General features: G+C 48.6%; 2 protein-coding genes across 5 annotated transcripts in view; one reads left to right on the plus strand and one right to left on the minus strand.

Annotated features, from left to right (window-relative positions):
- LOC125326147 (E3 ISG15--protein ligase HERC5-like) overlaps positions 1 to 11779 on the minus strand; it is a 24404-nt gene extending 12625 nt beyond the window's left edge. The window contains exons 1-11 of one of the 3 annotated variants that reach the window (XM_048304104.1): positions 11380 to 11779; positions 7618 to 8066; positions 6574 to 6703; positions 5793 to 5869; positions 5027 to 5248; positions 4166 to 4257; positions 3461 to 3591; positions 2372 to 2520; positions 2032 to 2111; positions 1642 to 1730; positions 405 to 464 (exon numbers count right to left, since the gene is read on the minus strand). In XM_048304104.1, the coding sequence (XP_048160061.1) occupies positions 405 to 464; positions 1642 to 1730; positions 2032 to 2111; positions 2372 to 2520; positions 3461 to 3591; positions 4166 to 4257; positions 5027 to 5248; positions 5793 to 5869; positions 6574 to 6703; positions 7618 to 7741 (1154 nt within the window). In that variant the 5' untranslated portion in view covers positions 7742 to 8066; positions 11380 to 11779. The remainder of the gene's footprint in view (positions 1 to 404; positions 465 to 1641; positions 1731 to 2031; positions 2112 to 2371; positions 2521 to 3460; positions 3592 to 4165; positions 4258 to 5026; positions 5249 to 5792; positions 5870 to 6573; positions 6704 to 7617; positions 8067 to 11379) is intronic. The other 2 variants (XM_048304105.1, XM_048304106.1) reach the window with 2 other exon arrangements.
- Positions 10726 to 20388, plus strand: part of IGFBP7 (insulin like growth factor binding protein 7) — a 15552-nt gene continuing 5889 nt past the window's right edge. For both annotated transcript variants that reach the window (XM_048304112.1, XM_048304111.1), the window contains exon 1: positions 10726 to 11221. In XM_048304112.1, the coding sequence (XP_048160069.1) occupies positions 10741 to 11221 (481 nt within the window). In that variant the 5' untranslated portion in view covers positions 10726 to 10740. The remainder of the gene's footprint in view (positions 11222 to 20388) is intronic.

Here is a 20388-nt window from a genome sequence, read left to right on the forward strand (position 1 = left end):
CCACTGTTTTGTGACCTGATTAATACCCTGTCCTTTCTGTCTTGTGTGGCTGTCAACTATTAATGGTAGGCTCCTGTATTTCACCCTAAGATGACTTCCACTTCAGTGCCAGGAGAAGCTATTATGGATCCTTTGAGAGCTGTAATATTGCCTGAAGGGATTATCATCATCTGTCAAATATCACTAAAGGGTAATCTTCTAAAATGTGAACTTCTCTAGCACATTTCAGTAGGACCAGGGCTATAAAAATCTTAGTACTAGCTTGAGCTTTCTGAAATAAAGACTGGCTTCTTGCAAATTCAGATAAAATGAATCTTTTCTACATATGTGCCCTAAAATAACACTTTCTGGTCAGTTTACATGCAGCCAATATATTATGTTATGTCTAAGTCAGTGCATGCTACCTTTTGTCCAGGAAGCTTCCATTGATACAAGCCTCAGATGAAAAGATCAGTCTGATATTCCTGATAGTAAAAAAAACAAAAAGTCAATCCTTTCAACTTCAGGTTTTTAACTCTGAAAGAACAAAAAACATGTGTATGAGTGTGTCTGCACCTGACAGCACACAAAACTTTTCTTAGCACCATTTCATTGTCAGTGTTGCAGAAGACATTGTACTTGAGGAGCTCCTGATCTTTGGCAAGCCACCTCTGCTCTCCTGGGCCTTGTAAGGGAACCTGCTCAAGTGCCCCATGGCAGCCAGTGTTCCATTCTGGTGGTGTTATCATGGAGATCTCTTCTCCTGACAGGTCAGAACATTAGCTGCTTTTGTTTGTTATGCAAAATAAAAGGCAGCATGGGAGGGAAGAGGATCCCCTCCACGGACAGGGTCTTTGTAACATGTGGAGGGAAAATCCATCAGGCTGTCAATGTACTGCTGCACAAAAGCTGGGTTCCCAGAAACTGAAGGGACGTTAGACTTACTCACTCCCTGTATTCCTGGTTCTGTTCTTATTGAAGCAGCTATTTTATCAAGCAATTTGCTGTCAGGCCCTTCCTATTGAGATCTGGAAAGAACCCTCTCTCTCACCCTTTCAACAATCACTTTTCACATAATCCAAACTGTGCTAAAAGTGGTCAGGGAAACATACTGTACCAAATTAGCCAAGCTTTTGAAATGCTCAAAATCAGCAGCTGGGGTCAGAGTTTCCCAAAGAAAATAACCTCCCGTATAAAACATGAGAAAGACTCTAAGTGTAAGGCATCCCACAGTGGTATAAACATACTGCTTTTGAAAATGGGTAATTAAAGAAGGGACCACTAATTTTTAAATGCTGGCTCAGCATTCCGGTTTGGGTACTCTGGATCAGGCTTTTTGCACAAGGCCTTGTTCTGCAGGCAGAGTCTTTCACTGGTTTAACTTGTCAGCTCCTCATCAACTTTACAGCCATTCTGGGCAAGAAGAGGACAGGCTTCTGAAGCCATGCAGTACATCTGCTTTGCTCCTGTTGCTTATCAACCTCTCTTTTTTCTATGCAAAAACTAGGTGAGAAGTGCTGGTACAAGATTGTGCCTTGGCTAAATTCTTGAACAACAGTTCCTACTCCTCCAAAATAGCCTCCAAAGAAGAATAATTTTTAGAGAAAATCATGTATCAGGAAAAAAACAAAACCAAACCCAAATAGCAAGTTTCGGATTTACTTTTTTATACTCTTCCAACGTTTAGATTTAGAAATCCATGCATCCACTTCTTTATCCTCCAGAGTGGCAATTCCATTCAAATATGAATTCTGTGTGAAATGCATAAAAATATTGACAAAATTAAAATTGTAGCAGGTGGGATTATTTTTCTTCAATCATTATAAGATTTCAGCCTAAGTATGAACAAATTAATGGTCATCCAGCATGATCCAGATGCATTAACCACAGAACATATACAATTGCAATACAAGTTAGTTTGTAGGTAAGCACAGAAAAAACTGCAATAGACATATACAAAATTGGAGTGCTACAAGCATGGAAAATCCAAATGTTTCCAGCAGTAATGTGGACAGTGGCAAAATCAGAAGCTATGATCAAATGTGCACATACCTTGTTCTCCACCCTGCAACAGGCAAAACTTTGGTTTACTCCTGCAATAATTTTAATCCCCTTTTTTGATGCACCCTTTTCTGTAAAAAAATAAAAAGATTGTCATTTGAAGACACTCATTATCTTCAGAGAGTTAAGTGCACAGAACTGGAACACCAAAAAACCCCTTCAGATAGTAGTTATTAGGGTTAAATGGAATAATTCCTGGTAGAATTTGTTGGGGTGGCCAAGCAAGCATGAGACATAATATTTGCCTTTCAGTGTAAACACAAAATCAAGAAAGCAAACATCTCCATGGAAGAAACAAATATAGATTGTATACATCTACAGTGGTCATTACTCTGGCAGGATTTTCCAGTATTCACTGGTGAATTGATGGGAAGTGGTATCAACTGATTGGGCTTGCTCTCATCTTCCAGTTGTCCTTCATCACCAGACCCAAAGAAGTAGAATTTGTCCAAGGAAGGGACATAGACCAGAGTGTGTTGTCTGTTCAGGAAAAAAAAAAAGTCATAATAAGTGAAAACCACTGGGCAAGACAGAATAAAATTTACAGATACATTTTCAGAGTGTAGACCTGAAGCTTGTCTTTGAAAGTCCTGACAGTCCAGATAAAGAATCCCTTTAACCAACATGTTAGAACTCTTCATTGCATAAACATTCAGCAATAAAGACACATCTGGACTCAGATTTCCTATACTATCCTCTAATATTTGTGATTTGGTTCCACATACAAAAATAGTGGAACCTTGCTTCCTTCACACCCTTCTGGTTTTAAAAGTGCACCTTCTGAGCTGCTGAGCCCAATACCAAGCCCAGGTGAGTTGTCAGGAGACTTTTTCTGGCCCAGTTCCAGAAAGGCAAAGTGAAACTGGGTAATTATTACTGCTCTTCAATTCTTACTAAGAACCCACCAGTTTGTCAATCTGGATGGGAATTCATGGACTTTCCCGATGCAGGCTTTTGATGGTCCTTTGCCCTTTGGAACCCAGTATATCCTTTGTTTATTAAAAGAGAAAAAGACCATGGGCTTCTGGTGGTTTTTGCAGCTCTCTTCCTCTGCTCACAAGGGACTGAGGGTTCTGCTCTCACTGGGGCTCTGGCAGTAGGGTGGCTTATACTTGAAAACTTTGAAAAAATTAAAATTGTAGCGGATGGGATTCTTTTTTTTCAAGCCAATCATTACAGGAAGATTTCAACCTAAGTGTGAACAAATTAATGTTCATCCAGCATGATCCAGATGCATTAACCACAGAACAGACATAATTGCAAGTTAGTTTGTAGGTAAGCACAGAAAGATGGATACTCTGACAGTGCTGACCTATTGGGATACAGGGATTTGAACACCTTGGTGGCTCCCTTCCCTACTGTTCTTCAGTGATTCCCCTAAGGCATTGACCCTAGAAGACATGTCATTGGCACTTCCCACCTGCCACAGGCAATCTGTGAAACCCTTGCTCCCCACAGCTCAGCCACCACACGAGGCAGGAGTTCATTCCGAGTGGAGTTGTGACCCAGCTGGCCAGACCCTCCTGCTCCAAAGGTGCACACCAGCCCCTCCTTGAAATGAAGAAGCAAACAGGATCACTGCATTATTAGCGACATTCAAATGGTCACAACCAAGAGTGAGAGCCAGCAAGACACACCATGTTATATGGGACTTGATTCAAAACATCCCTGATTGAAACATGAGGAGGGTTCACCTTGCATCAAGCTGTATCATACACTATAAAATCCAAATAATTTAGCTCCTGAGAAAAGCAATTTAAGTCCTGAGAATAACTCCCTGTTGCTTAAGAATTTTACTTGTATGAGTAAACCCTAGTGAATTACATGTTGTTCACATCTTCTGAAGTCCCCAATATACCGTAACAAAATATTTTCAAAAAGTACTGGGAGTTGAACTCTACCTCAGGATTTCCTTTCACCATATCCCTGCAAAAGGTTGCATGCAGGTGACAGGAATATGAGAAAAGACCAGTTTTCCCAATAGCTTAAATAACATCCCTTGGAGATAGCCTTCAGGCTCAGGTGGAAGCAGGCATTACCATCCCAGTTTCTCCATGCTGACTTAGCAGTGTATCTTTTCTCAAAAGGTGAGGTCTCAGATGCTGACTTTCCATTTCAGACTCACCTTAGAGAGAACTGCAGTATGATCTGCTCCACATGAGATAAATACAGTCTTCCAGTGCTCTAAAGCTCCAACATATGATGGGCAGTCCCTGTCTGGAAAGAAGACAATACTGCTAAATTGAAAGAGTACTGGGGGGTCTCATGTACAGAAAAATTTAGAAAACAGGAGGATTAAGTGCTTTTCTGTCTTCTCTTAACAGCAATTCATATAGTTACAGCTTGGGTTTGGGTTGTTTTCCCTCCAGTATAACATGCTCTTTCTCATAATGTTCTGTCTTTTTCATATTACTTTATTTTTTTTTTTTACTTTGGTTTGAAACAAAATGCAATACTTTCACATCTGCTTGCCAAATGGTACTTTGCTACAAAATATCTGATTCTCAAAGGTGTGGACTTGTTCAGATTAGATTCTGCTGTCATCAGGTTTTGTCTGGCTAGGGCAGCTCTTCTCTAGCCTTCCAGGTTTGAAGACAAGAGGTTATTTTAATTATCCTCTCACCTTGTGTTTAGAGAGAATTAAAGAAGATACAAAAGTATAAAATTAATTTCTTTCATACAAGACTTCCTGGAGAGAGGATAGGAGTGGAAATAGAACTGTAAGACCTCAGAGGTTTTAAGTGCTCACACTATCCAATTAGCCACATAAAATGATGGCAAGTTCTCTATAGAAATACAGCCCCTAAAACCATTGTACCTCTATGCCTTTCCTAGTCAGGAAACAAAGAACATACCCTGATGTATTTTATTCAAAAGACTTTACTGTCCACTGCTACTCCACAGGAGCTTGACAGTACTGAAGCTCGATTTGGTGAGCTCACTGAGCTCACCAGGAAAACACCCTCCTGGTGCTCTTCTTCCTTACCTTTCGTGTCTCCGAGTCCCAGCTGTCCAAAACTGTTCTTTCCCCAGGAGTACACAGCTCCAGAGAGTGACACAGTGATGCTGTGAGCTCCTCCAGCAGCAATTTGAGCAAGTGGGATGCCCTTTAGTCTTTCCACCAGCTGTGGTTTGGGAGTAAGCGTGGTTTGGCTCCGCACTCCAAGCTGTCCATGGGTGTTCTGACCCCAGGTGAAGAGCTCACCCCCTTCACACACAGAACAAAAGAAAACAGTTCAGCCTCACTGCTTCCCTTTGAGTATTTGCACTTTGAGAGTAGGAGCAAAACTCAGTGCTGTTTTCAGAGACCTAGCTCCAAGGCAAGACCATGTGTGGCCAAATTTCTGTTTGCTTCTGACCTCCTTGGGACTGTCCCTTGCTGTCCATGTGACTCAGCACAACACAAAAAAAGGCCACGTGTTTCCACCTCTAAAGTCATACTTACAAGAAGTTCCCAACCAGAAAGGTGTCGTAACTTAAGAATGAGCAGGTCTGGTGACCGCAGAGTGGGGCAGCCACGTCTGCTCTCCAAAACACACCTTTGTGGAGGGGCAGTGCTCAGGAACTGGAGAGAGACAGAGAGCCCCTGGGTGCTGGGAGGAAGGAGCAGCACTGATAGCCAGTGCACTTTGTGTCCCCACTGCTCATTACTCTATAATGGAGTCACCAACTCATGCAAGTAGTACAAACACTGCCTTCTCAGAGCAAGCCTGACTGCTGTTTGGAGGAAAAGTGTTCTTGAAAGAGGCTACCTCTGGATAGTGCCATGGCATGCTGGTCCCCACATGCTATTTGAACAATATTTCGGTTTCCCAGTTCTTGCACCAGCCTACAAAAATAAGGAAAAAAATCAAAATAAATAGATGCTGTGCTATGAGACAAAGTAAAGGACAAAGAACCTCTGCTTACCAAGCCCTATCACTTTTAGCAGGAAATACGTGGAGAAATATAGGTCGCCTGTAAGCTGATTCACCCTTTTCTAATGCTGGCCTTTTCTAATGCTACAGCCCTAGCTGTAGCAGGGCTAACTGATTTGATTGTGGTTTGCTCCACAAGAAGCTGGAAAAGAACCAGGCTCAGCCTGATTCTGTTATCTGGCCCCTGGCAAGATAACAGAAAGTCACACAGCAAACTGCTGGGCCATTTGTAGATGATGGTTACCCTCACAGCTTAATCAGAAGGTGGTAAGGTTCAGATATGCTTGTGTCTTTCACCTGCAGTTTTCCCAAGCCATGTGTGGTTTGCAAGTCATCTGCATTGCTCGGGTAGGTTCTACTGATCCTTACTAAGTTTCAGAGAAACCTGTCTCATGTGCATCCCAAGCAGCTCAGATCTTGGTATCTTCCTCAAAATCCGTGCACTTCTAGCTGGGTTAAAAAAGAAGATAAAGTTTTGGGTACTAAGACTGTATGTGTTCCAGTTCCCTCTCTACAACAGGAGCATGCCTCAAACTCCTGGATGTTACCTTGAGGAAAGCAGGCTGCATTTTCTGACTATTGCCATCCATACCTTCATCCTGTGAAAGCTTCTTACCTTGTCTTGGGGCAGCCTGCTGAAGCTTTAGCCCAGTGTTCAGAAAGCTTCCCGTTAGGGGAGAGAATGAGCCTGTGTGTGGCATCATGGTTTGAGCACTGCACCTCATTCCTCTGCGACTGTGTGCGCTCTGCAGGACACGCACAGACAGACACAACGGTCATGCTATGGCAGCAGGCACCTTAACCACCTCAGCCCCCTCCCCAAGATCTCTGTGTGCTACTGCTTTCACCAAGAGCTTCTGCTTCTCAGGAAAAAGTGAGACAAGTGTATGTGACTTATTTTCTCAGGCCTCTTAGGGTTTCAGTGTCCTGCCTACCCACTGGTTTGTTTCATGCTGGATGACTCTACTCTAAAAGACCTTGCTCCATCTCTTAGGCTGCTGTGCCACCAGCTCCCAAGACAACCAGTGAAACTGCAGCAGAAGCACAAGTCTGTAGCTTCTGCACATCTGTGGAGAGTGTCTGACAGAGACAAAGCACTTTCCTGAGGTATCTGGCCACCCCAGACTTGTCACAGCCTTGGGGATAGGATGCCTTCAAGTCAAGCATCTTACAGGATGCTGGAGGAGCAATGAGGGAAAATTCACACATTGCCTCTTCACAGCAGAAGGAAGTACCTCCTTGTCTATAGCTGAGGGGCTGCAGATACTCTCCCGACCTAGAGGCACCAGGTGACTCGGTTACTCGCATGTAGCTCTGCTCCACCACAAGTGTCTGAGACCCAGGATGCCCAAGAGTGAAAGGTGGTCATCAGCAAACCTAACACCTCTGGAGACTCGCTGCCCACACATCAGACATGGAACTAGGGAGGAAAATCCCTGGCTATTCCCCGGCATGGTCTTTCTCCTTCCAGTCCCCCCGCTCCGAGTGCAGTGCACTGGGACACGCTTAAGCCCCTCATGCAGAAGCTCCCCGTTCCCGAGGGACCGCACAGCAGATTACTGCAGCTTCAGCGGTTCCACCTCCACGGACCCGTCCTCGCCCACGCGCGGACCCATCCTCGGGGGGTCCTCCCGGCCGCGCCGCTCCCGCCGGTCCGTACCTCCCGTGCCGCTCCCCCGCCTCCGCTGCTGCCGTCCCTTCGCCATCCCTCGCCCGCCGACAGCTCGGGAGTGCCCGGGCAGCACCGGGAACGCCTCGCCGGGGAAATGGAAACCGAAACTCATCAGGGGCCGCGGCAGCGGGAGGAGCGGGAGGGATTCCGGGTACCTGGGAGCCCGGAGCTGGGAACTCTGACTCCTGCGGTGAAAAGGCTTGAGCTACTGGGCTCCGGTGGGTTCCCGGCTCTTCTCAGCCTGCGGAGCTGCTGCTGCCCGGGTGGGAGGAGAGGGCAAGGCAGAAGGCGGGTGGAGGGATGCCGGGGTCTTCCATGTGGAGAATGCGCCCTTTGACTTTATTATTCACTTCGGAGAGTGACCCACCCGTGTCCATCCTGTGATGCGCCCTTTGACTTTATTATTCACTTCGGAGAGTGACCCGCCCGTGCCCATCCTGTGGAGAGTCGAGAGACCGACTCTGCTGCTCAGCTGTATCCCAACTAAGCCCACGGAAACCCTGAGGGGCTGCTTGGCTGGGGGAAGTCAAACTGCAAGTGCAACGCTCGGTTTGGAAATACATCAACATCTAAAAGACATCTGCTTCCATTCTCACATAGTCTCTGCTAAATCTCCCTCGCCTTCAAAGACGCTGCGAGCTTCCTCCCTCCCAGAAAGACCACCCTGCCTGCCCCACCTCCTACACTGTCTCACTGGAGTGATGCATGCAGGACAATCTTGGTGATGAAATAAGGGATACCCATGTGAATGATGAAACAGATCAAAACACAAAAGATCACTTTTGTTGTATTCCTAATAGCTGCCACTGATGAATTAAATTCAATCTGTTTATGAGAATTTTGTGCTGCTGAATACTAAGCAGAGATTTTGGGGGGGCACTCTACAAAAGTCTCAAGAAGCACAACACAAATCTAGACATTTATACTGGTGTTCACTGAAATGCAGTGGAAAATTTATTACTAAGACAGCAGGAGCATCTAATGTATTTAAATGGAGCAGCCTGTGGTGCACAAAAAGGCACCCGGGGGTCCCTGAGGTGAAGAAAAAAGGGTGTGGCGGACCCATGGAAGCAAAACAAGGTGAGCCTGGGGCATACAGTAATTGACTTCTGCCCAGGGAGGAGCCACCCAGCCTTATCTCTCTCAGCCACTTCCCTACAAGCACTTTGCGGATCATATCTCCTTCCACAGTGTGTAGGAAAGTCTTGAAATCAAGATACCGAGCTAGAGCAGTGATGCCAAAGCATGAGCTGGGAAGGGACACTAGAGGTCCTTCTGCACCAAAGCATGAACTAAGGTCTCCTCCCTGTGAGGAAAACTGCTCCAAGCACAGGCAAGGGCACTGCCTCTCACCTGGCATGGAAAGGAAAAAATTCGAGGGGAAGAAAGGAAAGGAAATGTGTTGATGTCCTCTCTTCAGAGCTACATTCTTCCTCCTGCTAAGTGGACTGCTGACAGTGATTTCATGTCAGAAAGGTTTGCTCTGGTAAACTGCTGCAAGTTAATTAAACACCCTGGGGAATCTACAGCCCCTCTCAGCTGGCCTGAGTCACAGCTCCAGCTGCTCTCTCCATGGGATAGGACACGGTGACCTGGGGGCTACCCAGCAGGGCTCAGCTGCTGGCAACCCACACCAGACAGTGCCACATCCCTCAGTATCACAGCAAGGGACACCAACTACCTCTGTCCTTCTCCTCCCCAGAGTGCCAAAGCAGCACCCACTGCGCAGGCTCTGGCAGAACCAAGGCTGAGCATCCTCTCGGCCTGGACTGCCTTGCAGGAGATAGCAGTTCCCACAGGCACAGGCAGGCATGAGGGCAGGGAATGAGTGCAAGGGCACAGAGAGCACTCTGTGCTGCCCTGCTGCCCTTGCCCCAGGGGTTTATCAGCACCACGGTTTTTTGGGTTTGGCGCTTTCAGGGCACAGTTTTGACAGACTCCAGCAGCATTGCCCAGTGCTGCCTGAGGAATATTCCCAATTTCTGCTGGTGGCAACAGCCCCCCACTCTAGAGGACCCTTCAAGAGCCATTCCACTGCAGGAGCCACAAGCTAAGGTAAAAGAAGGCAGCAGGAAACAATGTTGTCCCAAGTATGGACAAGAGGAACCAGAAAGCTCTCCTCTTCTTCCTTGCCTCCACTATAGCAGGAACCTGATGGGTTCACCTGCACCTCTGCAGCCCCCCACAGCCAATGGCTGTGAGCTGAGCATGGGTGGCTGGCAAAAATCATAGAATCATCTAGGTTGGAAGAGACCTTTAAGATCACCAAATTCAACCATCCACCCAGCACTACTACTGGTAGTACTACCCTAAACCACTAAATCATCACCCAGCGCAAGATCCAGATGCCTTTTAAACACCTCCAAGGGACGGTGACTCCACTACCCCCCAGGGCAACCTATTCCAACGACTGACCACCCTAACAGTGGAAAAAAATTTCAAATATCTAATCTGGATCTCCTGTGCCTCAGCTTAAAGCCTCTTCTTCTCACCCTCTCACTGCAGGCACGGCAGAAGAGACCAGCGCCCACCTCACTACAGCCTCCTTTCAGGGAGTTCTAGAGAGCAATGAGGTACCCCCTGAACCTTCTCCATCAGCCCCTCCTCATAAGATATGTTCTAGATAGACATTTCATTAGCCTTGTTGCCCTTCTCTGGACATGCTCCAGCACCTCAATGTCCTTCTTGTAGTCAGGGGCCCAGAACCGAGCACAGCACTCGAGGTGCCAAGTACAGGGGGACAATCTCTGCCCTGATCCTGATGGCCAACACTTACTGACCCAGGCCAGGATGCCATTGGCCTTCTTGGCCCCCTGGGCACAGCTGTGTTCAGCCGGCTGTCAACCCGCTCCCATAGGTCCCTTTCTGCTGGAAGAAGAAGAGGGGACAGAGGCGATGCCAGAGCTGAGTGCGGGACAAGCGGGAGGGACCGCGTACGGAGGGTCCGGCCGGCGGTGCGGAGGGTCCGGCGGCCGCGGGATGGCGGCGGTGCCCCGCTGCCGTGACCGTGACCGTGACCGTGGCTGTGACCGGGCCGGGGCGGCGCCGCCGGGGAGGGGTTTCCCCGCCGCGGCTTAAGCGGCTGCCGGGGGCGGGCGGCGCCGTGCCGCCATGCCGCCCTCCGCGATGCCGCTGCTGCTTCTGCCGCTTCTGCCGCTGCTGCTGGAGGCGCTGGCGGTGCCCGGCCCGGCCACAGCGGCGGCGGGGGGCTGCGGGCCCTGCGATCCGGCGCGGTGCCCGGCGCTGCCGGCGCGGGGCTGCCCGCTGGGCCGGGTGCGGGACGCCTGCGGCTGCTGCTGGCAGTGCGGGCGCGGCGAGGGCGAGGCGTGCGGCGGCGGCGGCGCTGCGGGGGGACGCTGCGCCCCGGGCCTCGAGTGCGTGAAGAGCCGCCAGCGCCGCAAGGCCAAGGCCGGCCCGGCGCTCCCCGCCGCCGGCCCGCCCGGCGTGTGCCTCTGCAAGAGCCGCTACCCGGTGTGCGGCAGCGACGGACTCACCTACGGCAGCGGCTGCCAGCTCCGCGCCGCCAGCCTGCGCGCACAGAGCCGCGGCGAGCCCGCCATCAGCCAGCGCAGCAAGGGAGCCTGCGAGCAAGGTGCGGGGCAGGGAGCGGGGCGGGCGGGCTGCGGGACGGGGGATGTCCGCTCTGCTGCCCGGCTTCACGGGCGAAACGCTGCGCCTCCCGAGTGCTCCTCCTGCCGTTCTATCCCATCGGGGTGCTTCTTTGTAAAATGGACATGATTTCAAACCCACCTTAAATGGACTGGAGAGTCCCAGTCGTATGGCGCTGCCTAAACTTGGAGTAACACTTCGGACCAGCCCCAGAAACGCAGAGGAACTTGAGCACTCACTGTTGGCTTCCAGCGGTTCAGTAACTGCACGCCTCCACTTTTCATACTTTGCCTGAAGCTTGCAATTTGAGCTGCTGTGAGATGGGACAAAAGGGGTGAGCTATCCAGGGGAGTGTTCTGCCCAGGAAGGTTGCAAGCAGAGAGGAAAGGAAATGACTGAATGGATGTGAAAGCAACAGAAATTCAGAGCCAACATTCACTGGGTTGCTTTGGCTTGAATTGAAAACGAGCAGTGGCTTTCCTGTGAGCTGCACGTAGTGGTTTGCACTTCCAGCATTTCCAACCAGGAGCTTGATTCATCCCAAGCTTTTTCTTAGGGATGGTGCTCAAGGAAGAAATTGTTCTGCTGTGGAGCCTCTACAAGAAATTCTGGCCTCTGGGAGTGATTTTTGCTGGGAGGGAGGGATAGGACATAGCCTGCAAACCATATACTAAACATCTCAAGGACAAGATTGCAGCGCCAGTGCTGTTTTGGTGGAGGAGTGTTCTCATAAACACAGTATGTGCAGGTCACAACCTCCACCTCCTCCTTCTCTCGCTTCTCATAACTGAGGCCAAGTATGTTTGCAAAAAAATGTTTCTGAAACTCCCAAGGCAGGCATGAAAGACTGGGTGAGGATTGGGTTATGCACTTTGATGTTGCCCATTAAATGCCCTGTGTGGTTTTTCACAAACCTTATCCAAAGCATTGGGTTTACATATTAGCCAGAAACAGGGTGGTACAGTATTAACTCTTGGAGGGGATGAATTTCAGCCTTCAAGGTAATGTGGAATGAGATGAGAATGGCCTCAGCCTGTGCCTCTGTCTAGTATTTGGAAGGAGCCTTTCCTTTCTGGTCTCAGTAGCTCTAAAATGTGTGCTGCTTCTTGGCTCTGCCAGCCCAGACAAGTGAGCAGATGGGTTTGAAAGATGTCATGCTTCATGTGTGTACTTGAGGAGAAGGCTGTGTTCTCACTTGTCTTGCCCAAAGTCATTTGGGAGTTTGTTGCAAAACAGGTACTGATACTTGTAAGATATTGTCCCAGCTCAGACTGGCTGCACTTCTGGTGTCTGTCCCAGACTGGATGCTGGGGGGCTTTGATCTAGACTGTGGAGATAGAGTTTGATGAGGTCAATGCAAACATGAGCCATTGGGCAGGGCATGTGGAAGGCCACTGACCTGCCAGCCCCCAACAGGTCCCCCAAGACTTTTTCTGTCCTCTGATCATTACAGCAGCAGCTTATCTGAAGCAGGGTCTCAATGTGGGACAGCCATTCCATGCACAAACTGCATCCCTTCCTTGGAGAAGGTCTCTTCAAGTGTGCAGATCTGCAACAAGACACCTTTACGGGCTGTTACCTGTTTAAGAACTTCACTGGAAGATGTGGTGCAGAGCCACTGGCAAAATGTCCTATGTCGTTCTGGGGTGCTGGTCTTCTTTTAGCTCCTGCTGCTGGGAGAGCTCTGACCCGGCATCTCAGGGAAGGGAGCAGGATGGATGTGGGCTGCTCAGCAGTGGTATCACAACTGACCTTTCAGAGATATCCCTCGGCTGCATGAACCTTCATTGTGCTGTGGACCTTCTGGCAATATGCACTGCTCCGTGGCTTGCAGCAGAGGCAGGGATTCATCCCACAACCGTATTAAACATCTGGAAGTATTTCTGTATCCCTTAGGGCCTCCTGGCAGTTAGGAGTATTGGGTGGGAAGGGCGGGGAGCTGTAATCTCCACATGGATTTTGAAACACTAACAGGAGAGAACATCCATCCTATCAGCCTCACAGGACAGAGTGTTTTCCAGTATCTTTCCAGATAGGAGACCACATTTTTCTAGGTTTCTAGAAGGACCTGAATACTGTGGTAGTCAAATAGTGGAAGTTCTGGCTTTTGCCATTTCCCACCACAAACAGATGCAGGCACTATCTAGGGTGGGATCCAGCACAGGGAGACCACAAACAGGCAGGATTGGCCATTTGTGTGATAGTTTTTGCACAGAAGGAAGTCCTTGGGTGACAGGGCACTTGGGCTTCCTGTTTGTGGCAGATGGGCTCTGAGGTGTCTGCATGCCCTTACTGGATTGTAAGGACCACCTTCTTTCAGTCCAAGAGTGAGCAGCCTTTCAAGAGAGTATCTGAGAAGAGAGCCGGAAGCATATGGTTCCAGCAGTGGGTCCTAACTGTGTTTGATTGCTCTTGGGATTTTTTTTGTTGTTTTTTTTTGTTCAAGTGAAGCTGGAGAGGGAAGGCTTGTTTTGCACATCCTGTTGGATCTTTCTTTGATACTAAATAGCAAAAGGAATGAGCACATTCTCAGCCCTGCAGAATTTGCCTTGACCTTGTCCTTGATTGTTTCCCAGACCTCTCAGATGTGATGTCTGTGATTTGTACAGAAATGATGAAGCCATGCAGAAAAAGGTATTTCTGCTGCAGCCAAAACTTCCTGCTGGAGGGCAAAGGAAGACACAGTTGAGAAGAGTTTGAAAGGACGGAAATAACCCTTGCTCTACCTGCATTGGCAGATGGAGGGATCCAGCTGGTCTTTTCTGGAGTGAGTTTTATGTGGGCAGAACTGTTGGGGATGTCTGGAAAAAGGCATCCTGCTTGATTGCCAACTCCTTGAAGCTGGCTGGCTGCTCTTGGTGGTGTGCCAGCAGAAAAAGCTGCCTGTCTTTTTGCTCTGGGGGAGCAGGCAGTGATGCCATGCTGCACCCTGTTGGCTGGGCTCCTGCTTTGCCCTCACGCTTGCACTCACAGCTGGCCACGGGTTTGCCCTGCTCTCTCTCAGGGCACCACTTCCTGCATCCCGTCTCTACCTGTGTGTCCCAGCAGCCTCTTTGTAGCTAATCACAGTGCTGAGGATGCAGAAGGCAGATGCTGTGAAGTTTTCCATCTGCTTTCCAACATTGCCTTTAAACGGATTGTCTGTTTCCTCTCTGCCTACGAAAATGCAGCTCAGGTCTGCTGCCAGGTCTTGCAGGCAGGGCAGGTCCAGACACAAAGCAGAAGCCTGCTGGTGGGGCAGGTACAGGCAGTCTGGGGTGCCTCCTCTGGTGGCCCCCTTGGCAGGAGGGGAGGCTGCTCTGACAGCTGGGGAGCTGCCCTCTGTCACTGCTGTCACACAGCTGTGCACAGATGTTCAGAAGAGCCTCTTAAGGAGCTGGTGGCTTCAGGAATGTAGGCTGAAATTCAATTTGCAGTGCACACACTGAGGCTGTTTGCAGCCAGCTAGGACCTGGGGCAGGAGGACTGTGGTACCCACTGCCGTGCAAAGCCAGCTGGCATAAAGAATTAGGGTTGCATGGCTCAGCTCAAGCCAGGCAGAAAAGCAACCTCAAAGCACCAACCCCCATAAAAAAAAAGCTATCAGGATTTCTGATTATGATGTCTGAGCTGAAAAATACCAGGCACTGACTTGTTGCCTAACCAGTGCAGGAAAGGACAAATACCCCTGAGTCTTTCTTATCATTAGCTACCAACAAATTCGTACTTTGAGAGATGTGTTGTGACTGCTGGAAATACTGCTAAAATTGCCTCATTATATGGTTTGAAGTCCCTAATGCTTGTTCCAACAGGGTTGGGGTCTCCAGGTTGTTTTGCTGTTGTCATTCAAGGCTTTGTCTTTGTGTTATGCTCACTTCTCTCTTGGTGGAAGCCAAACTCCTGTTCTTGCCCAAATGCAGTGTACCACAAAGCAGCTCTCAGCAGACTTCAGAGGACAGTGTTTCACTCTCTGGGGAACTGGTGCTGCTTTGTACCTACCTACAAAGACCTCCTGGGGGTAGAAACTCAGGGCTTCTCTGTGTGAAGGGTAAATTTGCTGGCTTGCCAAGCAGTCTGCTTTATTTCTATTCATCTGAATGTGGTTTAAAACTTTGTGGCTCCATAAAAGTGTTTTCCCAGCACTGGAAACGTGCAGAGCTTTTCCTTATGATGATGAGGGCTCACAGGATCCCTCCCACAGGCTACAGATGAACAGCAGAACCAGGAGAGATTCTTTTAAAGCTGACTGTAACCAGCATTAAACTTGTCTAGGTCTCACCAGCAAGGAGATCCCAGTCACTGGAGCTGTGCTGTCCCCCCAGGGAGGTATCATTTTGGCTTCCCAGAAGCCCAGACAGCATCCCTCCTGGAAGGGTTTTTTGCTAAGGTGCCACAGACCAGCTCTAGGGCTCAGGAGAAGGTGGGTGCGAGGTTTCTTGGCTGTCCACAGGGTTTGAAAGAACAGGCTGATGGACGTAGGATTGTGACTGCCCCAGGCAAATATATTGCACCCCCAAATTCCTGCCAATTTACCCCATCAGTGGTTTTGCTTTGCTGGTGCTCCACTGTTCTATAAAGGTACGTCTGTGCTGCAGACAAAGAAGTGCCAAGTTTCCACAGGTCAACTTCAAAACAAGAAACATGAATCACATCTGTTGGCTCATTCCATCCAAGTTCAGCTGTTGAGGCTTTGCTGGAAATATCTTAGTTTTGAAGGTGGTTTGATTTATTTTTTTAATCCCCACACACTACCAGAGTAGAGCAAAAACAGGGGTTTGGGAAAAAACTTGTGGGAATTGGCAGACTGCTATTATCACTGAGATTAACTTGTCTTCTCTTGATACAGCTGCCTTAAGTACAAAGGCTCCCAACTCTAGACACCACAAAATATAGTTCATAGCCAGGCACATTTTGCAAGAAATTCTTCTAGATTTGTTAACAAGAGGCTCAGATTGCTTTAGTTCTTTTCTCTCATTCTTCCTTTTTTGAATTTTAAGGGACTTAGAAGAATATACACATTTTATGAGTGGTTTTGTCTTTGTTGGGGAAAGATTTAGAAAAGTTTTTGCTAAGTTGTCTGTGGCTGGAAATGAACTGAGTTCCCTGATTCTTCTGGGAATCTGGTTTGAGTTTCTTCATCAGGTGGGAGTGGGGGTCTTGCAGCAGTGGCCTGCTACCTGCTGTCTCCCACTGCAAAGGAAACGTTGTGTTCGCAGGTGGCTCTTACCAGCATTTTTGTGCTGCATCCTGAGAGTCTGTGGGAGAGCACTCTGGGCTGGATCCCATCAGGGCCCACAGACTTGTAGTGTTTAACTGGCACAGCAGGCCACTAATAATTTCCTCATGGATTATGGGAGCTTCACTCATCTCCCCATCACTGACTTCCAACTCTGAGAGCTGGGTATCCTGAGGACAACTGGTTTTGATATTGAAGACAAAGAAGGCATTAAGTGCCTCTGCCTTTTTCTCATCCCCTGTCACTACACTTACCCTCTGCATTCAACAAATGATAGAGACACTCCTTGACCCTCCTTTTGCTGCCAATGTATTTATAGAAACTTTTTTTGTTGTCTTTAATTATAGCCAAATCAAATTCTGCTTGGGCTTTGGCCCTTCTTATTTTCTCCCTACCTCATGACATCCTTATAGCCCTCCCATGTTACCTGACCCTTCTTCCAGAGATGATAGATTCTCCTTTTTTTCCCCCTAAATTCCAGCCTAAGTTCTCTGTTTAATGAGGCTGGTCTTTTTCCCTGGTCTTTCTACACTTGGGGACAGTCTGCTCTTGAATATTTAACAATTCCTTTTTTAAAATGTGTCCAGCTTTCCTGGACTCTGTTGTGTTTCATGACTGACTCCTGAACACTGCTGTTTATTGCTCTCACTCTTCAAAAATACTGGTAATTTAAAATTCATGTGTAACTTTGGGGGCTTCCACTGTTGTAGCATAGGTCATAAATTCCTCCCTAAAAGGAATTCCATTATTTGAAAAGGTTTTGGTTCACTGGAGCTTGAGTTTTTATGGTTACTGTGCTAAAATCTACTATGGAAGTTGTTTAATACATTACTTGTCAGAGCCCTAGAGAGCAACAGTATGCTGGGGACTATGCAAAACCTTCACTGCCCAGGAGGGTCCTGTATTTCACCTGTGTCTTCATTCTCAATCAACACAGCATACCCAAATTCACTAGGAAGGAATGATTACTGATCAGCAAATTCCACCCCATGTTTGTTTTTTCTGTTGCTGGAAAGGCATGCTGTGTTTAAAAAAATGCGTTTAATCCTTTGTTGGGCTGAGGTTGGCTGAGGTTAGAACTAAATAGGAGATTACCACGTAACAAGTCTAATCAGGTCAGATTTTTGAAAGCCCTGCTCGCTTTTCCATGCATAAATGCTGCCATGCCTTGTTTCTGTATCTCCCACTGCAAGCTTTTCACATTCTTTCCAGGCTTTAGCTCATGGAAGTAGATGATCTTTAAGGTCTCTTGCAACCCACACTGTTCTGTGATTCTGTGATGTGAAGGTCAGGCACAAAGTCTCTGAAGGCAGTGTTCCCAAACCATGGTAAAACAGCAGGGCTGGGGTTTCCAGTGGCAGTGGTGTGCACCACATGGAGCCCAGGGGTGTGGAAAGCAGGAGTTGCTCCATGGCACAGTGATGGTGGCCCAGGACCCTTCCTCATGCTGACTCAGTCTCAGGTCTCCAGGGCTTGGGCAAAGCTGTGTTCGTGTTTGCCGCCTTTCCAGGGCCTGCTGAAGTCTGAGGGGGAGTGTCCAGACAGACACAGCCTCCGCTTTCAAGTGAATGTCTTGGAGCTTCCTTCTGTAACTCCTTAGTCTCTTCAAAGACAGATTACAGGAGGAGGAGAAATGCCTTCAGAAGAAGGTAAAGGAGGAGGCTTGTAAATCCAGCAGAAAGCAGCAGGCAGCTTTGGGAGTGGGGAAGGCCAGGAGCTGCTTGCACTTCGTCTGCTGCCGCCTCTCACAGGGCACTGACCTGGGAGGGAGCAGCTGAGGCCATGCCAGCTAAAATGACTAGATGTTGCTTAAGGAAGGTTTCCCTTTTTCCATATAAAGTAATTTTGAAGGGAAAGTACTTTACCAGCAACTTAGGAGACTGGAGTGGGTTTATTTTCAGACTTGCAATAGCTTGTGGGAGTGAACAATGTTTAGCTTTTGCTTGGGTTTGTGCTCTCGGGGAGTGTTCCCAGCCCGTGTGTGACCTGAGGCCGTGGCAGGGCAGTGCAGTGTGCAGGAGGGCTTGCTGGGAGCCAAGCTTTCCCCCACGTGAGCTTCAGCGTGTGGTGCATGGCTTCGTGTGTTCATGGTCTGGGCTTCCATGCACGCCCAAGCACCAGGACATAGCCCACAGTACTTCATGTCCAGCTGATTTTTGCCTTTAGTGACATATCTGTAGGCCTCTTGATTTTAGCAAAAAAGTTACTGCTCTGCTTGCTGTGTGTTTTTTATTTGAGTGTGTGTGGACACCAAAGGAAGATTGGTGAGGACCAGCTAACCCTGAGCTGTGATTGACCATCCAGGTATCAGTGAGGGACAAGTGGGTGAGCTGGGAGATGCCAAATCTCTGCGAGCTGTGGCTGAGCAGAGAAGGGGTGCCTGGTGTAGGAGGGGTGTCAGGAACAGATGCCAAGTAATATCCTCATCGAGGACGTCAGAGGCTCTGCTGTGCACATTGCTGTGGCAGAAAAGCAGCTACATACAACAATGGGAACTCCTTTCCAGCTGCTATTTTTGACATAACACAGGCTGCCAGCTCCCTGCAAGCTGCAGAAAAAGTAGTCCCTGTGTTTTGAGACTCTCTCCCAGGGTGAATGAGCTCTGGGGCTCTGTAAAAAGCCCCTTCCAGGGCCAGGGAGAGTTATTTGTTTTACAAACAATGGGCTGAACACAGAGGAAATGCCTGAAGTGCCTGTGGAGAGCATCTGATCTCCATCAACAGCCTGGGCTGTCATCTTGGTCAAGGAGCTCCTGCGCAGTCAGGGAGCATCTGTACATCCACAGGGTCCCTGGCACAGGCTCTGCGGGACAGCGAGGAGCACACAGCCTCCTCGATGGTGGTGACCATTTTTATCAGCAGGTGCAACCCTCAGGTCCTCAGCCCGAAGGAAGCTGAGGGAGAAACCATCCCCTCTATGGGCAGTGCTGCCAAGAGAGCAAAAAGGCCTCCGAGGTGCAGGCTGTAGGATGATTGTGGGGAGGCTCCTTGCTGGCAGGAATCAAGACATCTGCTTTGTGCAAGGTGAGCTTGTTTCCAGTCCTGGTTTTGCTCCCTTCACAAGAACTCCTGAAGCAAGAGGGACACTTGGAGGAGGGAATGTCCTCACATCTTCTGAAGTGCTCAGCCATCCCCTGCCTCTCCTGTTGTGTCAGGTTGCCGTGTCATCTGTCCATCTCTGTCCACTTTGGGGGACTGTGGGAGGGAGCATGAGGGGGACCAGCAGAGTCAGTAAGTAGGGTGAGTGTCATGCACCTGGATGTCAGCTCCCTGTGCTGAGAATTTAGCTACTGCTGTAGCCAGTCATGATATGACTTTAAATCTGCTGACTTCTTGGCCTTTCTCAGAAGTTTATTTTTAGTGGTGGAAGAAGCCCAGCTCTAGAGTTTTGGCTGTATGGATTTAAGTCAGTTGTCCAGAGAGAGCACAATGACTTTTCCCATGACACTTGTTGCATCTCTCAGGATGTGTATTCCCTCCTGGCCTCAGAGCTGTGTCAGATACAGGCAGAGGCCTGTGGATGCTTCTAGCTAATTTTGCAGCCAAATGCAGAACGTCATGTTCTGCCTGGTTGGATCAGGATGTACATCCCGAGCTTAGGACTAGCTTGTAACAGCCAAGCTCTCACTGTGCTGTGACTGCTGTGCCAAGCCAGACAGGGCTTTGCTGTGAAGCTGTGCAGGCAATTCCCCTGTCCAAGAAGATAAACAATTTCTCCTCACCCAGGAGGTAGGTAGAAGTTCCTTGTCTCTTTTCCCCTGACAGCAATTGCTGCTGAAAAATCATGGTGTGACCTGTTCATCCTGGCAGGGTGAACAAACACCTGTGGGCAAGTGGGTATCTGAACCCTCGGCACAGGGGGAATCTTGGCAGCAGCCGAGACTGAGACACCTCAGGCAGTGGATTTAGTGGTGTGCTGAATGCTGCCAGTTCCCA

The sequence above is a fragment of the Corvus hawaiiensis genome, chromosome 5 (assembly GCF_020740725.1).
Source record: "Corvus hawaiiensis isolate bCorHaw1 chromosome 5, bCorHaw1.pri.cur, whole genome shotgun sequence".
Taxonomy (NCBI): Eukaryota; Metazoa; Chordata; class Aves; order Passeriformes; family Corvidae; genus Corvus; species Corvus hawaiiensis.